This window comes from Acartia tonsa, chromosome 11 (assembly GCF_053477335.1).
Source record: "Acartia tonsa isolate MP-2025a chromosome 11, ASM5347733v1, whole genome shotgun sequence".
Lineage (NCBI taxonomy): Eukaryota > Metazoa > Arthropoda > Copepoda > Calanoida > Acartiidae > Acartia > Acartia tonsa.
This window is the reverse complement of record NC_137270.1, coordinates 36,949,372-36,964,755: the sequence shown is the minus strand read 5'-3', so window position 1 is coordinate 36,964,755 and position 15,384 is coordinate 36,949,372. Positions and strand designations below refer to the sequence as shown.

Below are 15,384 nucleotides of genomic sequence, written 5' to 3'. Positions count from 1 at the left end.
CAATACACAGACTAAATTACCAATGACAGGCCAGTATATATTTTTATTGGCTAATGGTTGGCCAGTATATGTACATTATAATTGACCAATGACAGGCCAATACACAGACTAAATTGCCAATAGTAGGCCAGTACACATTTTAATTGAACAATTGTAGGCCAGTATACATTTTAATTGACCAATGGTAGGCCAGTATGCATTTTAATTGACCAACGGCAGGACGGTATACATTTTAATTGACCAATGGTAGGACAGTATGACATCAATTTTTATAGGCACTATAAAAATTCTCCTTCCAAGGATTTAAATTCACTGTTTCTGCATTTCATTATCCTCCAAAGGTAATTAAAACAAGGGAGGGATGGAGAGGACCTTAAACTGTACATTATTCTGGTACTCAAAGTTTCATAAACACGCTCTCTCAAAAAATTTTGATTGGTTGGTACTGTTAACAGTGTCCCCCAATTATTTTAATCTAACGAAGAATTAAACAAGTATAATAGAAATCAATAAAATAGTTTAACTAACGGCTACGCCCTTAGAGGCCTCTAGGGGCACTTCAGGACCTGTAAAGGAGAACTATATCTATTCAGCAGTTAGCGAGATTCTTCAGTAAAAACAGACAGTCAAAATGACAGACAGACATATTAAAGTTTATTTTTTTTTCAAAAGTTTTCAATAAAATTTTGACTAGGTTGCCCAGTATAGTGAGAAGGAATGGGGTGGTGTTGAAATTAAACTTCTCAAGGAAGTTGGAAATTCTTTAAATTTCAGGTAAGAAACTGGAAGCTTCTTATAGTGGCTATAAAGAATGAAGTCATACTGGCCTACCATTGGTCAATTACAATTTATACAATTGGTAATAAAAAATAATTAACCTGTGCTTTCCCTCATAGTGATTAGCGAGCACAGAACCACCCCTTCGATGTCCCCCTCCCTCCCCAATAAATTAAAATAATCTGAGGGGGAGGGGGATGTTGAATGCCTAACTCCTAATTGTTTTTATACAGGTTAAAAAAAACATTTTTTCCAGTTTTGTTTTACTTTGACAAACTTTTATTTAATGACACTAAATCATTCTGTGAACTTATATTTAGATTTATTACCCACAACATACTATTACATAATTTTCTGAGTTTAAAAAGTAAACAAGATCTATTCTTATATAAAAGTAACAGAATGTGTCCATTGTCTGTCTGTGTGTGTGTATATATCGAAGGATTTTGCTAACCGCTTAACCTATATGGTATTTCTTTGACGAACCCCAATCTGTCCTACTTTGAGAAAGACGATTCCAGTTACGTCATTTACGTTTTGTGAAAGAAAAAGGGAAGGGGGGAAGAAAATCTCTTCAAACGTGATGGGAGAAAATGGAATATATTTTCTTCCCCCCTTCCCTAAACGTATATGACGTCACTGGAATCGTCTTTCTCAAAGTAGGACAGATTGGGGTTCGTCTATTTCTTTACAAAGAAGCTTCTATGTAATAGGTCCAGACATGGATTTTACATAAATCTGGAGGATGGCACTTACACAATTCTGAGAGAAAATGCACTTAGAAAAAAATATCAGCCCAAAACTTTTTTTTATAAAATACCCTCTCCCTTCACTCTTGGAAGTATGGTGTCCTTCCTCCGGTTGCGAGATCGTTCTGTACACACATACTGAAGTACAGAAAAACATCCAGCTTCTTTTACTTAAGGATAGCATTATAATCCTTTTTGCAGTATGGCCTCGAAACCGATTAATATCCATTTCATTAGAACCAGTTCCCATCCACTCTGAAAAATCATGTAAATTATGGTATTATATCCAGTTTTCTACGAATATAAAATGTACAATCATAAGATTAAAACCAGTTCTTTTAGCCCTTGCCTTCGGCATCTTGGAGCTGACGAAAGTGGTTTTATCATATAATTGTTAATTTATATATCCGCGGAAAAGTGTTTTTAATACGATTCGATAGATAACTATTATAAGTGTTGAAGTTGTTCCCCCCGAGGACGATGCTAAATGGGGCACTGTACTTGTTGAGAATGGAACCCTGACTGCTACAGGACTCACTGGAGATATGTTTTATGGAAGGTATTGTTCTTGCTAAACACAAGCAAACTTTCAATTACCGATTCTCAGCCTAACATCTAGGCAAGCCTAGTACATATTTTTAAGCCTTGGACCTTGGTCTATTAAAAAAATATTTTTTTCCAGTAAGGCTTCGTAACCGATTAATCTTAATTTTAATGAAAAATCATGTATATCACCATATTCCAGACCATTTTCCACGAATATTAAAATAAAAGTCATAAAATCAACAAAAGTTTTGTAAGCACGGGCCTTCATTTAAAAATCCATGGAAACCTGTCTATGATACGATGCGATAAATAAATATTCTCATATTTCGCCTTGTTGTCTCACAAAACTAAAAACAAATTTTTTATGGCACCCTGAGGTTTGAGTTAAAATTTAGGAAGAATTTTGGAGGAGCGAATCTGTTCATAACTTTGGACAGACTGGAGATGATGGACATGACTATTCCTTATCATATTGACAGAGCCTGCTTCATGGTTCCAAAAGCTAAGGTAATGAAATGAAAAATAGCCTTACACCGGCCCTTGACAAATGTAATATATGATATTAGAATTGGCTTTTAATTAAATGGACCTTCTCATTCCTAAGTTTCTAGTTGACTGTACTAAAGAGTAATAATTACATTCTGTAACGTAAGCAACTTTTAAGTTAATTTATTGCCTACAACTTCGTCCCAGAAATCGAGGACGAATGTGTACAATAGCAGTGAAGCTGTTTAAAAATTTGATTGTGATTCTTGTCGTTTACTTAGCAGAGTGTAGCTTGGAGCATGTCCATGTAGACGAAGCCAAATCTGTCCCACTGTGAGGAAGACGATTCCTATATGACGTCATATAAAGGGAAAAGAAAAAGGAACGGGGGGGGGGGGGAAGAAAATCTCTTCAAAAGAGATGGGAGAAAGGGGAATTGTTTTCCTCACAGTGGGACAGATTGGGCTTCGTCGTCCATGTATGGCTATTCTGAGAATTTTTCCTTTTTTTCAAAATATCTACTAAATGGTTATTGATATCCCCTTTATCATTAAAGAGTACAAACAACAAGGTAAATTTGCTATTGAAATATTTATTACTAGCTGCTACGCCCCTAGAGGCCTCTAGAGGCACTTGGGGAGGAGAGAGTCGAATTTAATAATCCAATTTCTTATTTTAGATTTTAAAAGAAAAAGTAAAAAAAAATTGGGGGGGGGCGAAATTTTTTTTTTTTGGGGGGGGGGAGGGGATGCCCCTCCCCCTTCGTTTTTAATTTAAGTTAAAAAATTTGGGGGGAGGATTTTTCATTTTTTTGGGGGGGGGGTTTGGGGTGTCCCAACCCCCAAGAAAATAGTTATAAACCTTCCCTGGACCTATGAGAAGCTACCCTGTTAAGGAGAACCCGGTCGGTTCAGCGGTTAGCGAGATCCTTCGGTACAGACACACAGACACACAGATACACAGACACACAGACACATAGATAAACAAACATCCTGTTACTTTAGTATAAGGATTTTTTGTTATGTTTAGGAAATTCCCCATTATCTGGCCATAGTGGCTCCTTTTAGTTGGGTGGTCTGGCTTCTCATACTTTCTACATTCATCCTGTGCATAACACCAAGCATGTATATTTTTCAGTAAGTACCTTAAAGTAAAACAATAAAGGGGGTTAAATAACAGTATCCACATCACATGGAATATTTGAATATCAGCATATAGCGTCGGGAATATTAACACAGCCAAGTCGCTACCAAATAGCAGAAAGCAATTTGCTAGCAGACAAAAAAGGTCCCCAACCCTCAATCAAGGTAGTTGTCTGGGGTATACATATTCTAAATACATAGTGGGACAAAATGTCTCCAATATCAGCCATGCGACGTCATAAAAATGACGGAGATGAGAGGCGAAGTTGGAAAGAAACCCCCTGAAAAAGAGATGGAAAACCCCTCAATTTTATGACGTCACATGGCTGATTTTTGAGACACTTTGTCCTTCTGCACTGCCTTAATACATTTATTGGAAGTACAATTATTAAACTGATTTTATATTGTCTTTCCATCTGTCTGTAGGAAACGTTATTATAAAACTTTGGGAACTAGTGTAAGAAGCATTCCAATGTCCCTCTCTGTAGATATTAAAATTTGTCATTTTTATTGTATGACGTCATTTTTTACTATAGAGAGCTTCTACTTACAAACTAGAAATTAAATTTCAGAGTGGAGGAAAATAAAGAAGAATCAACGAGCATCTTTGCTAAACTTCATTGGTAGATTTTGTTGACTGAAAAAAAAAATATTACAATTCTTTATTGGATTCTAGCGGTTACGCCCCTATAGGCCTCTAGGGGCACTTGAGGAGGGGTGAGAAGAATTAGATAACCCTATTTCTTATTTTAGATTTAAAAATAAAAAGTAAAAAATGTTGGGGGAGTCAACCACCTCCCCATGTTAATTTTAGTTTTAAAAAAAAAAATGGGAGGTGGGAATTCATTTCTTTTTCTAGGGGCGAGTTTTCGGTTCAGCAGTACACACAGGCAGACAGACAGACAGACACTCAGACAGAGATCCCTTTTATGTATTATTGGCATTTAAATGTCTATTTTTTTTAAAAGCGAAGCTTTTCTATAATTAGGGTAGGTCCGTCCGTCCATCCGTCCGTCCGTCCGTCACAAACGGATAGCTTTTTTCGTTATTTAGGAATGTTAGAATTGTCCTATCGATTTCAAACTTTGCATGGTGATTCCTTTAGTAGTTAGGTACGATTTAGAAAGCGTAGCAACTCTATAATCATAACAAGAGTGTCAGTACGTCCATTTTAAACATGTTGATTTTTTACTTTTTTAACAACAAATTTTTATGTAATTTTGGTATGTTGATTCCTGGGACAACAAAGTATAATGTTATAAGCAAAGCAACTCTATAATCAAGTTCTAAAAATGTAAGTATGTCCATAAACATTATCCTGTATCAAGCAGTTTTTCAACAAATTTACTTACAATTTTGCTCCTTGTCCCGCCGTTTCAGTGCTTCGCTTTTATGGATGTTGTCATTCTTGTTTTATTACTATTTTACTGTTTTTATGATGAAAATATTGCAAGATTTAAGCTGCTGTGCTACTTATTAAAATAATTCTTCTTGATTACATTACAGTGCTTTTTGGGAGATGTTTGGGGTATTTACCGCTGGATTTTGGACTTCGTCTAAAAAGTTTTACTTCAAAAATACTTCATCTAGGTATTATATTTAGTGTATTTATAATACTACTGGAGGCTACACCCCTTTAAGAGCACATGAGGGGGAAGATAAAATGTATCTTCTTGATTTTATTATTTATAAAAGTTGATATCTACGCTTTATTAAAAAAAACTATGTCAATATGAAAAAAAAACATCGTTATGAAAACGTTGCTTATTTGTTATTTTTGTCTTGTTAAGCATGTTATTTTTTACTAAGGATTTGTTTTTTATATTATTTTATATAATCAGAGTGTTTGTTGTCTGTGTGTTTTTCTATTCGATGATAATAACATGGGGCTATAGGTAAGTCATGTTTTTTTTATTATTCTTTTCAGTATGGCTTCAAACCCGATTAATATGCGCTGGATTAGAACTGGTTCGCAGGTATACTAAAAAATCCTGTATATAGCTTTGTATTACAGAAAATTTTCCACAAATATTAAAATACAAGTTTTGTTAGACCAAGTATTTGACCCCTTGGGTCTAACAAAAAAATTATTCAACATATTGATCAAGGAAACATTATATATTTGGCTAAATAGTATAAAAACTTAGAAAATAAAGTTAAAAATTTCACATATCGACTTGATATAAGCTGGCACAACTATAAAATTATAGAAATTATTTATCATATTGATCAAGTAAACACTTTATACTTGGCTCAATAGTATAAAAACTTAGAAAATAAAGTTAAAAATTTCCCATGTCGACTTAATATAAGCTAGCACTGCTATAAAACTATAAAAAATTTACTTCATTGTAGAAACACCATTCAACGTTTTTCCTTGACTTATTAAAAATCATAGTAACTGGATAAAAATAGTTTGAACTATTACAATAACAGCCATTCAGTAACACGTAGATTATTCTTATTTTCCGCTTTAAAAAAAGCGAAGCTTTTCTGTATTTAGGGTCGTTCGTCCGTTCGTCCGTCCCAAGGAATAGCTCTTATCGTTCTTTTGAGTTAAAATCAAATATTAGAAGATTTTGAGAAAGACGGCTCTAATTCATTCATCTCTTTAGTTTTCATTTAAACAAGGGCCAGTTTTTCTTGGTAGCGCAGAAACAACAAACAAACTAAATGAATTCTTAAGTTCTTAATTTTCTTTATCTAAAATGTAGAGCTCATTAAAGAGTAGCTATGATTCAAAACAAGGATGACAAACGTGTCATAACTGAAAAAAGCAGAACATAAATTTGTTTAAGTATAAACATAAATGTTAGTATTTTTTTTGCAAGCTGCTATAATACAGGATACTTGTTAGTGTCTAAGGACATACTTTTTGGGACTTGATTATAGAGATCTGCATTGCTTATAACATTGTACTTTGTTGTACTAGGAATTATTATCCAAAAATCAGATCAATCGGATAATTATATCAGATAAAAATTTGTTTTTAAAAAGGTTAAAAAGCAACATGAACGTACGGACTTTCTGGTAACAATTTTAGAGTTGCTACGCTTCCTTAATCGTACCTAACTTTTATAGGAATCATCATGCAAAGTTTGAAATAGATAGGACAATTTTAACATGTCTAAATTAACAAAAAAAGAGCTTACCGTAATGTATGAACGTTCGGACTGACTGACCCTAATTATAGAAAAGCTTTTCTTTTTCCCTCATGCATGAATGAATGTTTTGCTAATAAGCAAACAAACAACATTGAAAAACAAAAAGATCCAACATTAGATTTTCAATTAATCAATAAAAAAAATAATTAATAATAGATTTCTATTCGATGTTAAAATCTTTTTGCTAGAAAGGTGGTAATTTTTTCGTATTTTCGTAAAGTTGAGTGTAATCTTTTAGTCAAGTGCGCTTTTAAAGAACGGCTTGACTTAAAAAGAGCAATTGACTAAAAGGAAAAGTACGCAAAAAATTACCTACTTTATCGCTGGAAATACAAAATAGTTTGGTATACTTATCTAATAAGATGTTATAGATACATGTATCAATTATGAATAAAAAAATTTTTGTAGCCATCTGTATATTGAGTCTGGTTTCTAAAGGGATAAGACAATGGCCGATAAATCTATTTACATCACCATAAAATTTCCCTTTCTGAAAATTACAATTAGTGGTTGAAACGTTTGGAAACTCAGCATAATAAACCAATCAATCAAAATTCAATAAAAGTCCCGACAGTTGATAAACGAACGAATCAGAAAACGTTAATATAAAACTTTTGGGACTCGTGTAATAAACAGCCCATTGTCCCCTTACTCCCTGGTATGGAGTTTATAAACTTTAGGGATTACATGATATAATCTGATTGGCTTTCAATATCATAGTCTTGACGTAAAGAAAAAATATATCTAGTGCAAAAGTTAAGCTTATGTCAAAAAATATTAACCATAACTTTTTTAGAGAATCGTTGAAAGCATTTTTGACAGTTAAATCATCCTACCCTGAACTTGACACTATTAGGAACACAAACCATTTTATTAAAAGCAGTTTTTAAGCTGCTACATATTATTAAGGTATTTTTTTACATCAATTATGTTTAATTGCAAGGAGAATGGGTTGTTTTTTAGTTTTTTTTGTGTGTTTCAGATTAGGTTAGATTAAATTGAATACAGTGTAGCCCAGCAGCGTTAGGACACCGTTAAGGAAGAGAAAAATTGTGAAAAGAAACACCTAAAACAATGAATTTAGACGTATTTTTATGACGTCACAAATGACACTTTCCATAACTCGTTGCAAATGTTTTTACAGTTTTTAAATCTCTATACATAATCCTATTACATAAAGTAGTAAGGTTATTTAATTAATTTAATTTTAAGGGAGTTTCACATGGGTCCCAAGGTTTTAGGCTATTCTTTTCATAGATTCGAGTCTTTGGATGGTTTAGAGCCCCTGGATGCTTAGAGCGCAGCCACTAGTCAAGTTATAAAACAGCACAGATAATCTGTCATACTAACAAAAAATTTAAAATGGTTTTAAATCCAGAGATCTCGTGAACAGTGACCTTGAATGGGGTGTCAGGGACAGAGGGGGGTGGCCCCAATGGTTCCAGGTATACTCACGCATATATAGGGATAGGGAACAGTGATCTAAAATGGGGTGTCAGGTATAGAGGGGGCTGGCCTCAATGGTTCCAGGTATACTCACGCATATATAGGGATAGGGAACAGTGATCTAGAATGGGGTGTCAGGTATAGAGGGGGCTGGCCTCAATGGTTTCAGGTATAATCACGAATATAGGGATGGGGAACAGTGATCTAGAATGAGGTGTCAGGTATAGAGGGGGCTGGCCTTAATGGTTTCAGGTATAATCACGAATATAGGGATGGACAGTGATCTAGAATGGGGTGTCAGGGATACAGGTAGCTGGCCTCAATGGTTTCAGGTATACTCACGCATATATAGGGATAGGAAACAGTAATCTAAAATGGGGTGTCAGGGACACAGGTGTTCCTGAAGCTACTTTGTCCTGAATCTACTTTGTCTGAAGCTACTTTGTCCGAAGCTACTTTGTCCGAATCTACTTTGTCCAAGATCCATAAGGAACAGTGATCTAGAATGGGGTGTCAGGGATAGAGGGGGCTGGCCTCAATGGTTTCAGGTATTATCAGGAATATAGGGATAGGACAGTGACAGATGAATATGAGTCTATCCAAAAAATTAAAAAATTGTAGGTCTTTATAGTGCATATAAAAAATTGACGTCATACTAAACAAATAACCAATATTAGGCCAATACACACACTGAATTACCAATGGCAGGCCAGTATACATTTTAATTGACCAATTGTAAGCCAGTATGCTGTCTTTTATAGGCACTAAAAAAAGCTTCAATTTAGAATTTAAGAAAAAAAAGGTAGTGGTTCTTTATTAATCTTCCATTAACTTATCCATAAAGAGAAAAAATATGAGAGACTTATAAGAAAGTAAAAGATTAATAAATCTAAAGAAGGCTTTTTTCAATAGTACTTTTATATACTTTAAAGATTAAATTTGTTCTATTTTTCCTTTATCTATCTAGTTTGTCTAAAAAATAAACCTTTACATACAATATATGTTTAATTATTAAAAACCAAAGTATAAAGTTGGTAATTTTTTTAGCGTATTTTCTGTAAAGTTTTGTGTTAGCATTAGTCAAATGCTGTTATTAGGTCAAACTGTTCTTAATTTTGACCAACTGTATATTGCATATATATGAAATGTTCATAATTAAGAACAGTTTAACTTAATAAGCACACTTGACAGAATGCAAAAATACATCTTTACAGAAAATACGCGAAAAAAATGATCCTCTTTCTCTATAACCTCAGGATTCCAATGATGAATTGAGCCGTAAGGTGTATGAAGGATTTACCTACGTCAATACTTTTGATCAAGGGGTTGAGAAGGTAAATTAAAGAATAACACCACATTGTTGGTTATTTTCCTGGGATATAAATGGATAATACAATTTTTGTATATCCCCAATGATGAAACACAAAACTACCCTTTCTGCATGTTACAATTCGGGGTTAAAATGTTTGAACACTCAATGTAATGAATCAACCAATTAAAACTCACTAAAGTCCTCAAAGGCGTGAAGCCAACGAAAAAAAAGTTTGAGGACATCTGTAATAAACAGTCTATTGTCCTCTCTCTATTGATACTTTCCGAAAGGGTTTTAATTCAATGGCCACCTTAAGCTATGGCTAATGATGAAATAAATTAAAACAAGTGTGATTAGAAATCAAAAATGGGAAAAAAAGGAAAAATATTATGATTCATTAAAAAAAATCTGGTTGATTGGTGCAATCTATCCTTATACTAAAGTAACAGGAATGAACCGATCGGATTCTCCTTAACAGGGTAGCTTCTCATAGGTCCCGGGGGGTGGGACACCCGTAACCCCCCCTAAAAATGAAAAATCCCCCCAAAAAATGTTTTCCTCTCTCCTCTCCTCAAGTGCCCCTAGAGGCCTCTAGGGGCGTAGCTGCTAGTCCTTATATAAAAGAACAGGATGTCTGTCTGTCTGTCTGCAGATCTTGCTAACCGCTGTACCGATATGGTTCTCTTACAGTTTTACTGTGAATCTTCTTATAAATGGAAAGTTTGAAAACATTTTGAATGAGGGTCTTTTTACCCCAGCAATTGAAAAAAACCTCCCCCCTCCAAACACACACAAAAAAATTCATACTTTTAAATGAAAATGTATTATTAACTATTCCCCACCCCCCTCCCTCTGTTACTGAAGTACCCCTAGAGGCCTCTGGGGGCGTAGCCGCTAGTTATATATATTCTAGGTTGCAACAGGGAAGTATGCATTTATGAATAGCGAAGCTGCTCTCAGATATGTTATAGCTGCTAAATATACCAACCAATTCAGGTTTAACTTTCTTATATACAAAAGTAGCTAGCTGCATGTATGTGTGATAAGATATCGGTAACCACTGGACCAATTAGTATAACGTCGGTATTTCTGTGATATAGCTGAATCAATGATGTTTTATATTTTAATTTATATTAACCTATCCACTCTAATAGAATAACCCATTCCGTATGCAAAGCTGTTTATAGTGTCAAAAATGACGACATTTAATATGACTGACCAAAGTTAGACTAATTAATACACAGACAAAATTACCAATGGCAGGCCAGTATACATTTTTAATTTACCAGTAAGGTAGACCAGTATCACGTCATAAAAAGTTAATTCATTTGAACACATAACTGATGGAAATTGGTAAACCTAAGTATTCTTATTCAGAGAGAGTTCTTTACACATAGCTACCCAGTGTTATGTGCCTTTCAAAGTTGGAGTTGCCATGCCTAAACGGTCACCATACAAACAAGCAGTTGATAGTAAAATAAGAATGTAAGTTTTTATAATGACAAGGATGACAACATCTATAAAAGTAAAGCTCTAATTAGAGGGACAAAGAAACAATGACACTTGTTGAGTGTCAGAACTAAATAGGCAGAATATAAATGTATAAAATCGAAACAAAATTGGAATCAGTATTTAAAAAATTAGATAAAAAGGTTAATTTTATCACATGAAAATTGTTCTAAAATAGGTTAAAAAATCAACATGTTTAAAATGTACGTAGTAATCATAGAGTTGCTACGGTTTCTAAATCGTACCTGACTATTATAGGAATCATCATGCAAAGTTTGAAATTTTTGGACAATTATAACATATCTAAATTATAGTAAAGAAGTTACCATTACGGAAGGACGGACCGATCAACAACTGATTTATTTCGAAAATTAATCGTAGTAATACCGACCTTTTTATATAACCCCCAAATTCTATTATAGATTTATTTCGCTTGTTTGCTATACTATATTCCTGCATAAATAGGTCTACTAACTGTTCTACAAGTTTAATGGCTGGTTTCTGGCTATTTTTATAGTATGTTATTATTTATAAGGATTTTAAAGAATTGTTTAATTAGGTTATTTGAAGGAGGATTTACAGATTACTGGCTTAAAATTGAAAACGAAAGAGCCAAGAAAGAAAATATTCAGGTATTTTACGTCTTTCAAATGAAAAGTATAAAAAAATAATAATTGTTTTTTTATTATATTGTTTAAAATTTAATGGCTGGTAGCTTGATTACCTTATTACCTTACCTCTTATTTATCATTAATTATCATTATTTAACCCCTTATGGAGTCATACAGTTATTTAACCCCTTCCCCCTCTTTTGCTTTACTTTAATGTACAATTATAGAGTATCTTTGCTACCTAAAATAATTTTTTGTAGATGTATGATGAATCTAACGAGGAAATAACAACCTCCAGACAAAAAGTGAAAGCATTGTCTTTATTTGATCTACAGGTAAAAATTAACAAGGACATGTCATGTAAAATACTACCAGCTAAGCCCCTAGATGCCTCCTGGGACAATTTTTAGGTGGTAGGGGAAATTGTACTTTCAATTTAAGATTTGAAAATAAAAATGAAAAAAAAAAAATTGGGGGGAGGGGGGGTCTTTTTTGGGGAGGTTGGAGATGCCCTCCCACCAAATAGTTACAAATCCTCCCTGGACCTATAAGAGGCGGCTCGCAAAGTTAAAGATAACCATATTAGCGGTATTACAATATTTGAATAAAGCGTGTTACCTTTTGTTACCTTGTAAAGGAACCATTTCAGTATCTTCGGTCGAAAAAGGTCTGATTTGTGAGCATTTTTGACCAAATTGTGGCCAAATAATAATGAAACCTATAAAAAGGTAACACACTTTAGAATCCTATTTTACAAAGTAGTAACTACTGTATAGATTGGGTTATCTAAGATTTACAAAGGTCCTGTGTTGGTTTTAGGCTGTTCATTTTCAAAGTTAAGTCTTTGGATCTTTAAAGATTTGTTCCTTTTGGATACTGCGCAACTAGATGCTAGGGCCTTAACTACTGTAGTAAAATATAAAGTAGACAAAATTTATAGAAAAAAATAAGGATGACAACATTCATAAAAGCGAAGCTCAAAAAACAAACGGTCATGCATACGGACATTAACAAGAGAAGAGCAACAACTAATCAAGTCTGAACAAATATTCCGTATAGATCTTTAATACAGGATAATACAATATTTAAAAACTTAGATTTTAATATTTAATTATATAAATATAAAATAGAGAATAGTCGTTTATATCTAATAAGCGGCTGCGCCTCTTGCATCTAGGAGATCTTTATTCGAAAGGAAAGAGAGAAAAACTAGAAATATAGCTTAAAACTGAAAAAAATGTCTGAAAACAACACAGGACCTATGTGAAGCTTACCGTAAGAAGAAAACCCAGTCTATTAATTATTCAATGAGATCTTAAGCTTTAGACAAAAAAAACCTTACAGCATCATTTAATATTCCAAAACTTACGGACTAACCGACCTTAAATATAGAAAATATTCGCTTTTTAATTTAGGGAGCATTCTTTATCTATGGCCTAGGTGTTTGTCTTTCGTTAGTAGGTAAGTAACTTTTTTACTTTTTATCTATCTTGTGGCGTAAAAATATCTTCTGATAAACAGGTTATCTTAACATAGATTGAAAAGAAAACATATTACGTGCCCCTAGAGTCCTCTAGGGGGGTTGTGGTAGATAAGTGTTAAGAGAAAATATAAGATTAAGCCGTACGGCTGTGGGTGAATTTCACCTGCTTTCAAAAGCACTGAATTACACACTTACATAATCTTATACAGTCTGACTTTAGTTTGACGTTCAGTTATAAGATTATTTAATACAGTCAAGGTTATAGGGTTGGGACAATAGGCAATTTAAAAAAAAAGTTTTAGGGGTGTAATTTTTTCTACACTCCCCCAATATAGTTATAAACCTTACCAGTACCTATAAAAAGCTTTTCTGTAAAGGAGAACCATATCGGTTTAGCGGTTAGCGAGAACCTTCACTACAAACAAAAATGCTTGTTACTTTATATGTATACTAAAAAAAGGGGGGGGAATTTTTTGTTTTTGGGGGGGTTGGGAGTGACCCACCCCCCAAGAAAAAAGCCTAAAACCACCACAGGACCAGTAGGTATATTCCCTGAAGAGTAGAATCCGATCGTTTTAGTGGTTACCGAGATCTTAAGGGACGGACGGACAGACAGACAGACATCAAGCTACTTTGTATTATGGATATTAAACTGTTTTTGTTTGCTAGTATTTGTGTTGATAGTATTTAGTATGCTTCGTCTGCTTGAAGAATTACTTTTAGCGGCATTCTATGCGCTAGTTCACAAAGTCCTAGACAGCAGTAATCAATTTCATTTCCCCATCTCTAAATCCCTCAATATTGTAAATTGTTGATGTAAATTTATGTCTCTAAAAAATAGAACGCATAAATTTTGTTGATAATAATAAATATAAGATAATCTTATAAAAGCATAAAATAAATAACAACATGAACAAGAGAAACATTTGAAAAATCTTTTTTCTCTCTTTCTTTCTCTTATATATATATATCTCTATCTTATACAAGTGACTCTTGGGAGGGTGCTGGTACCATCCCCCCCTAAAAGTTATAAATCTTCCCTGTAACTATGATAAGCTTTACTGTAATGGAGAACCATATCTGTTTGGCGGTTAGCGAGTCCATTCAGTACAGACATCCTGTTACTTTATTATACGGATTTATTGGTCTTGTTTTTAAAGTATGGGAAATTTATCGAAAATATAACCTACTCAATATCCATTACATACTGCTGTAAACTAAAAATATTAAGCACATTTTTTACGACGAAAGTTTAAAGAAAACATAGATTGCTTAATGTGAAAAATAGTATATAAAGTAAATTTTAACTTACCCTTGGTTATTTAGTATACAAACATTAAAGCTACCAACCCTTATAATAAATTAAAAGGCTGTCTGTGTATTAAAGGATCTTGATAACCGCTGAACTGATATGGTCCTCCTTTACAGAGTAACTTGCATAGGTCCGGGGAAGCTTTATAGCTATTTGGGGGGGAGGATACTGCCACCCTCCCAAGAGAAATAGCCAAAAATATACTGATATGGTTCTCCTTTACATTGAAGCTCCAGGAAAGGTTTATAACTAGTTTGGGAGAGGGTACCTCCGTCCTCTTACGAGAAATCGCCCTTAGATACCCCGCCCCTGTTTGTTATCTTTTCCTTTTAAAACAAAAATTAAAAAGATCGGTCGACTCCCCCCTTCCATGTGCCCCTAGAGGCCTTTAGTTTTGCTATGTGGGAATAAAAAATGTTTTAATTTCAGCTCTGTTCTCTGAGAAAATGGATAAAACCTGTATTGGCAAAAATCATGTTGTAATGATTAAGAAAAAATATAATAACTAATAAAAATGTATTTCCTTTTTTGTAGTATCAAAGCTACTCTATAATTATTTGTGTCTATTCTTCTATCTGTCCGTCTGTCGGTAATAATAGGGTTGTCCGATTTACTTCCCTGTAGGGTCGGTCCGTCCGTACAGCTTAGCTCGTTAATTGAAACATGTTGGAATTGTCCTATCGTTTTCAAACTTGGATTGGTGATTCCTGTAGTAGTTAGGTACGATCTAAAAAGCGTAGCAACTCTATAATCATTACCAGAATGTCTAAATAAGTCCATTTAAAACATGTTAATTTTTAACCATTTTGACAACAATTCTTTATGTGCTATAGTTATCCTATTTATC

At 33.8% G+C, this 15,384-nt stretch overlaps 2 protein-coding genes across 2 annotated transcripts; both read left to right on the top strand.

Moving 5' to 3' along the window:
• The first annotated feature begins 298 nt into the window (after nt 1–298).
• Nucleotides 299–7,754, top strand: LOC145331271 (ionotropic receptor 21a-like). Its single transcript, XM_080175890.1, has 9 exons — nt 299–341; nt 695–774; nt 1,981–2,085; nt 2,468–2,579; nt 3,588–3,694; nt 4,273–4,323; nt 5,207–5,290; nt 5,542–5,595; nt 7,661–7,754. Exons 3-9 carry the CDS (start codon nt 2,072–2,074, stop codon nt 7,752–7,754), a joined length of 516 nt encoding a protein of 171 aa, XP_080032016.1. The 5' UTR covers nt 299–341; nt 695–774; nt 1,981–2,071.
• Nucleotides 7,755–8,246: 492 nt separating this feature from the next.
• LOC145331270 (ionotropic receptor 21a-like) lies at nt 8,247–15,046 on the top strand. The gene is made up of 8 exons (XM_080175889.1): nt 8,247–8,309; nt 9,567–9,644; nt 10,536–10,618; nt 11,000–11,107; nt 11,691–11,763; nt 12,003–12,077; nt 13,158–13,203; nt 14,967–15,046. Exons 3-8 carry the CDS (start codon nt 10,560–10,562, stop codon nt 15,044–15,046), a joined length of 441 nt encoding a protein of 146 aa, XP_080032015.1. The 5' UTR covers nt 8,247–8,309; nt 9,567–9,644; nt 10,536–10,559.
• Nucleotides 15,047–15,384: the final 338 nt, after the last annotated feature.

Bases quoted from the DNA above. Each gene is read 5' to 3' on its own strand.
- LOC145331271 (XM_080175890.1), top strand. The intron at 2,580-3,587 runs GTAATGAAATGA...TGTTATGTTTAG, and splicing joins TCATGGTTCCAAAAGCTAAG to GAAATTCCCCATTATCTGGC. The intron at 5,596-7,660 runs GTAAGTCATGTT...TAACTTTTTTAG, and splicing joins ATAATAACATGGGGCTATAG to AGAATCGTTGAAAGCATTTT.
- LOC145331270 (XM_080175889.1), top strand. From the start codon at position 10,560: ATGAATAGCGAAGCTGCTCTCAGATATGTTATAGCTGCTAAATATACC. The intron at 10,619-10,999 runs GTTTAACTTTCT...ATTCTTATTCAG, and splicing joins AAATATACCAACCAATTCAG to AGAGAGTTCTTTACACATAG. The intron at 11,764-12,002 runs GTATTTTACGTC...AATTTTTTGTAG, and splicing joins CCAAGAAAGAAAATATTCAG to ATGTATGATGAATCTAACGA.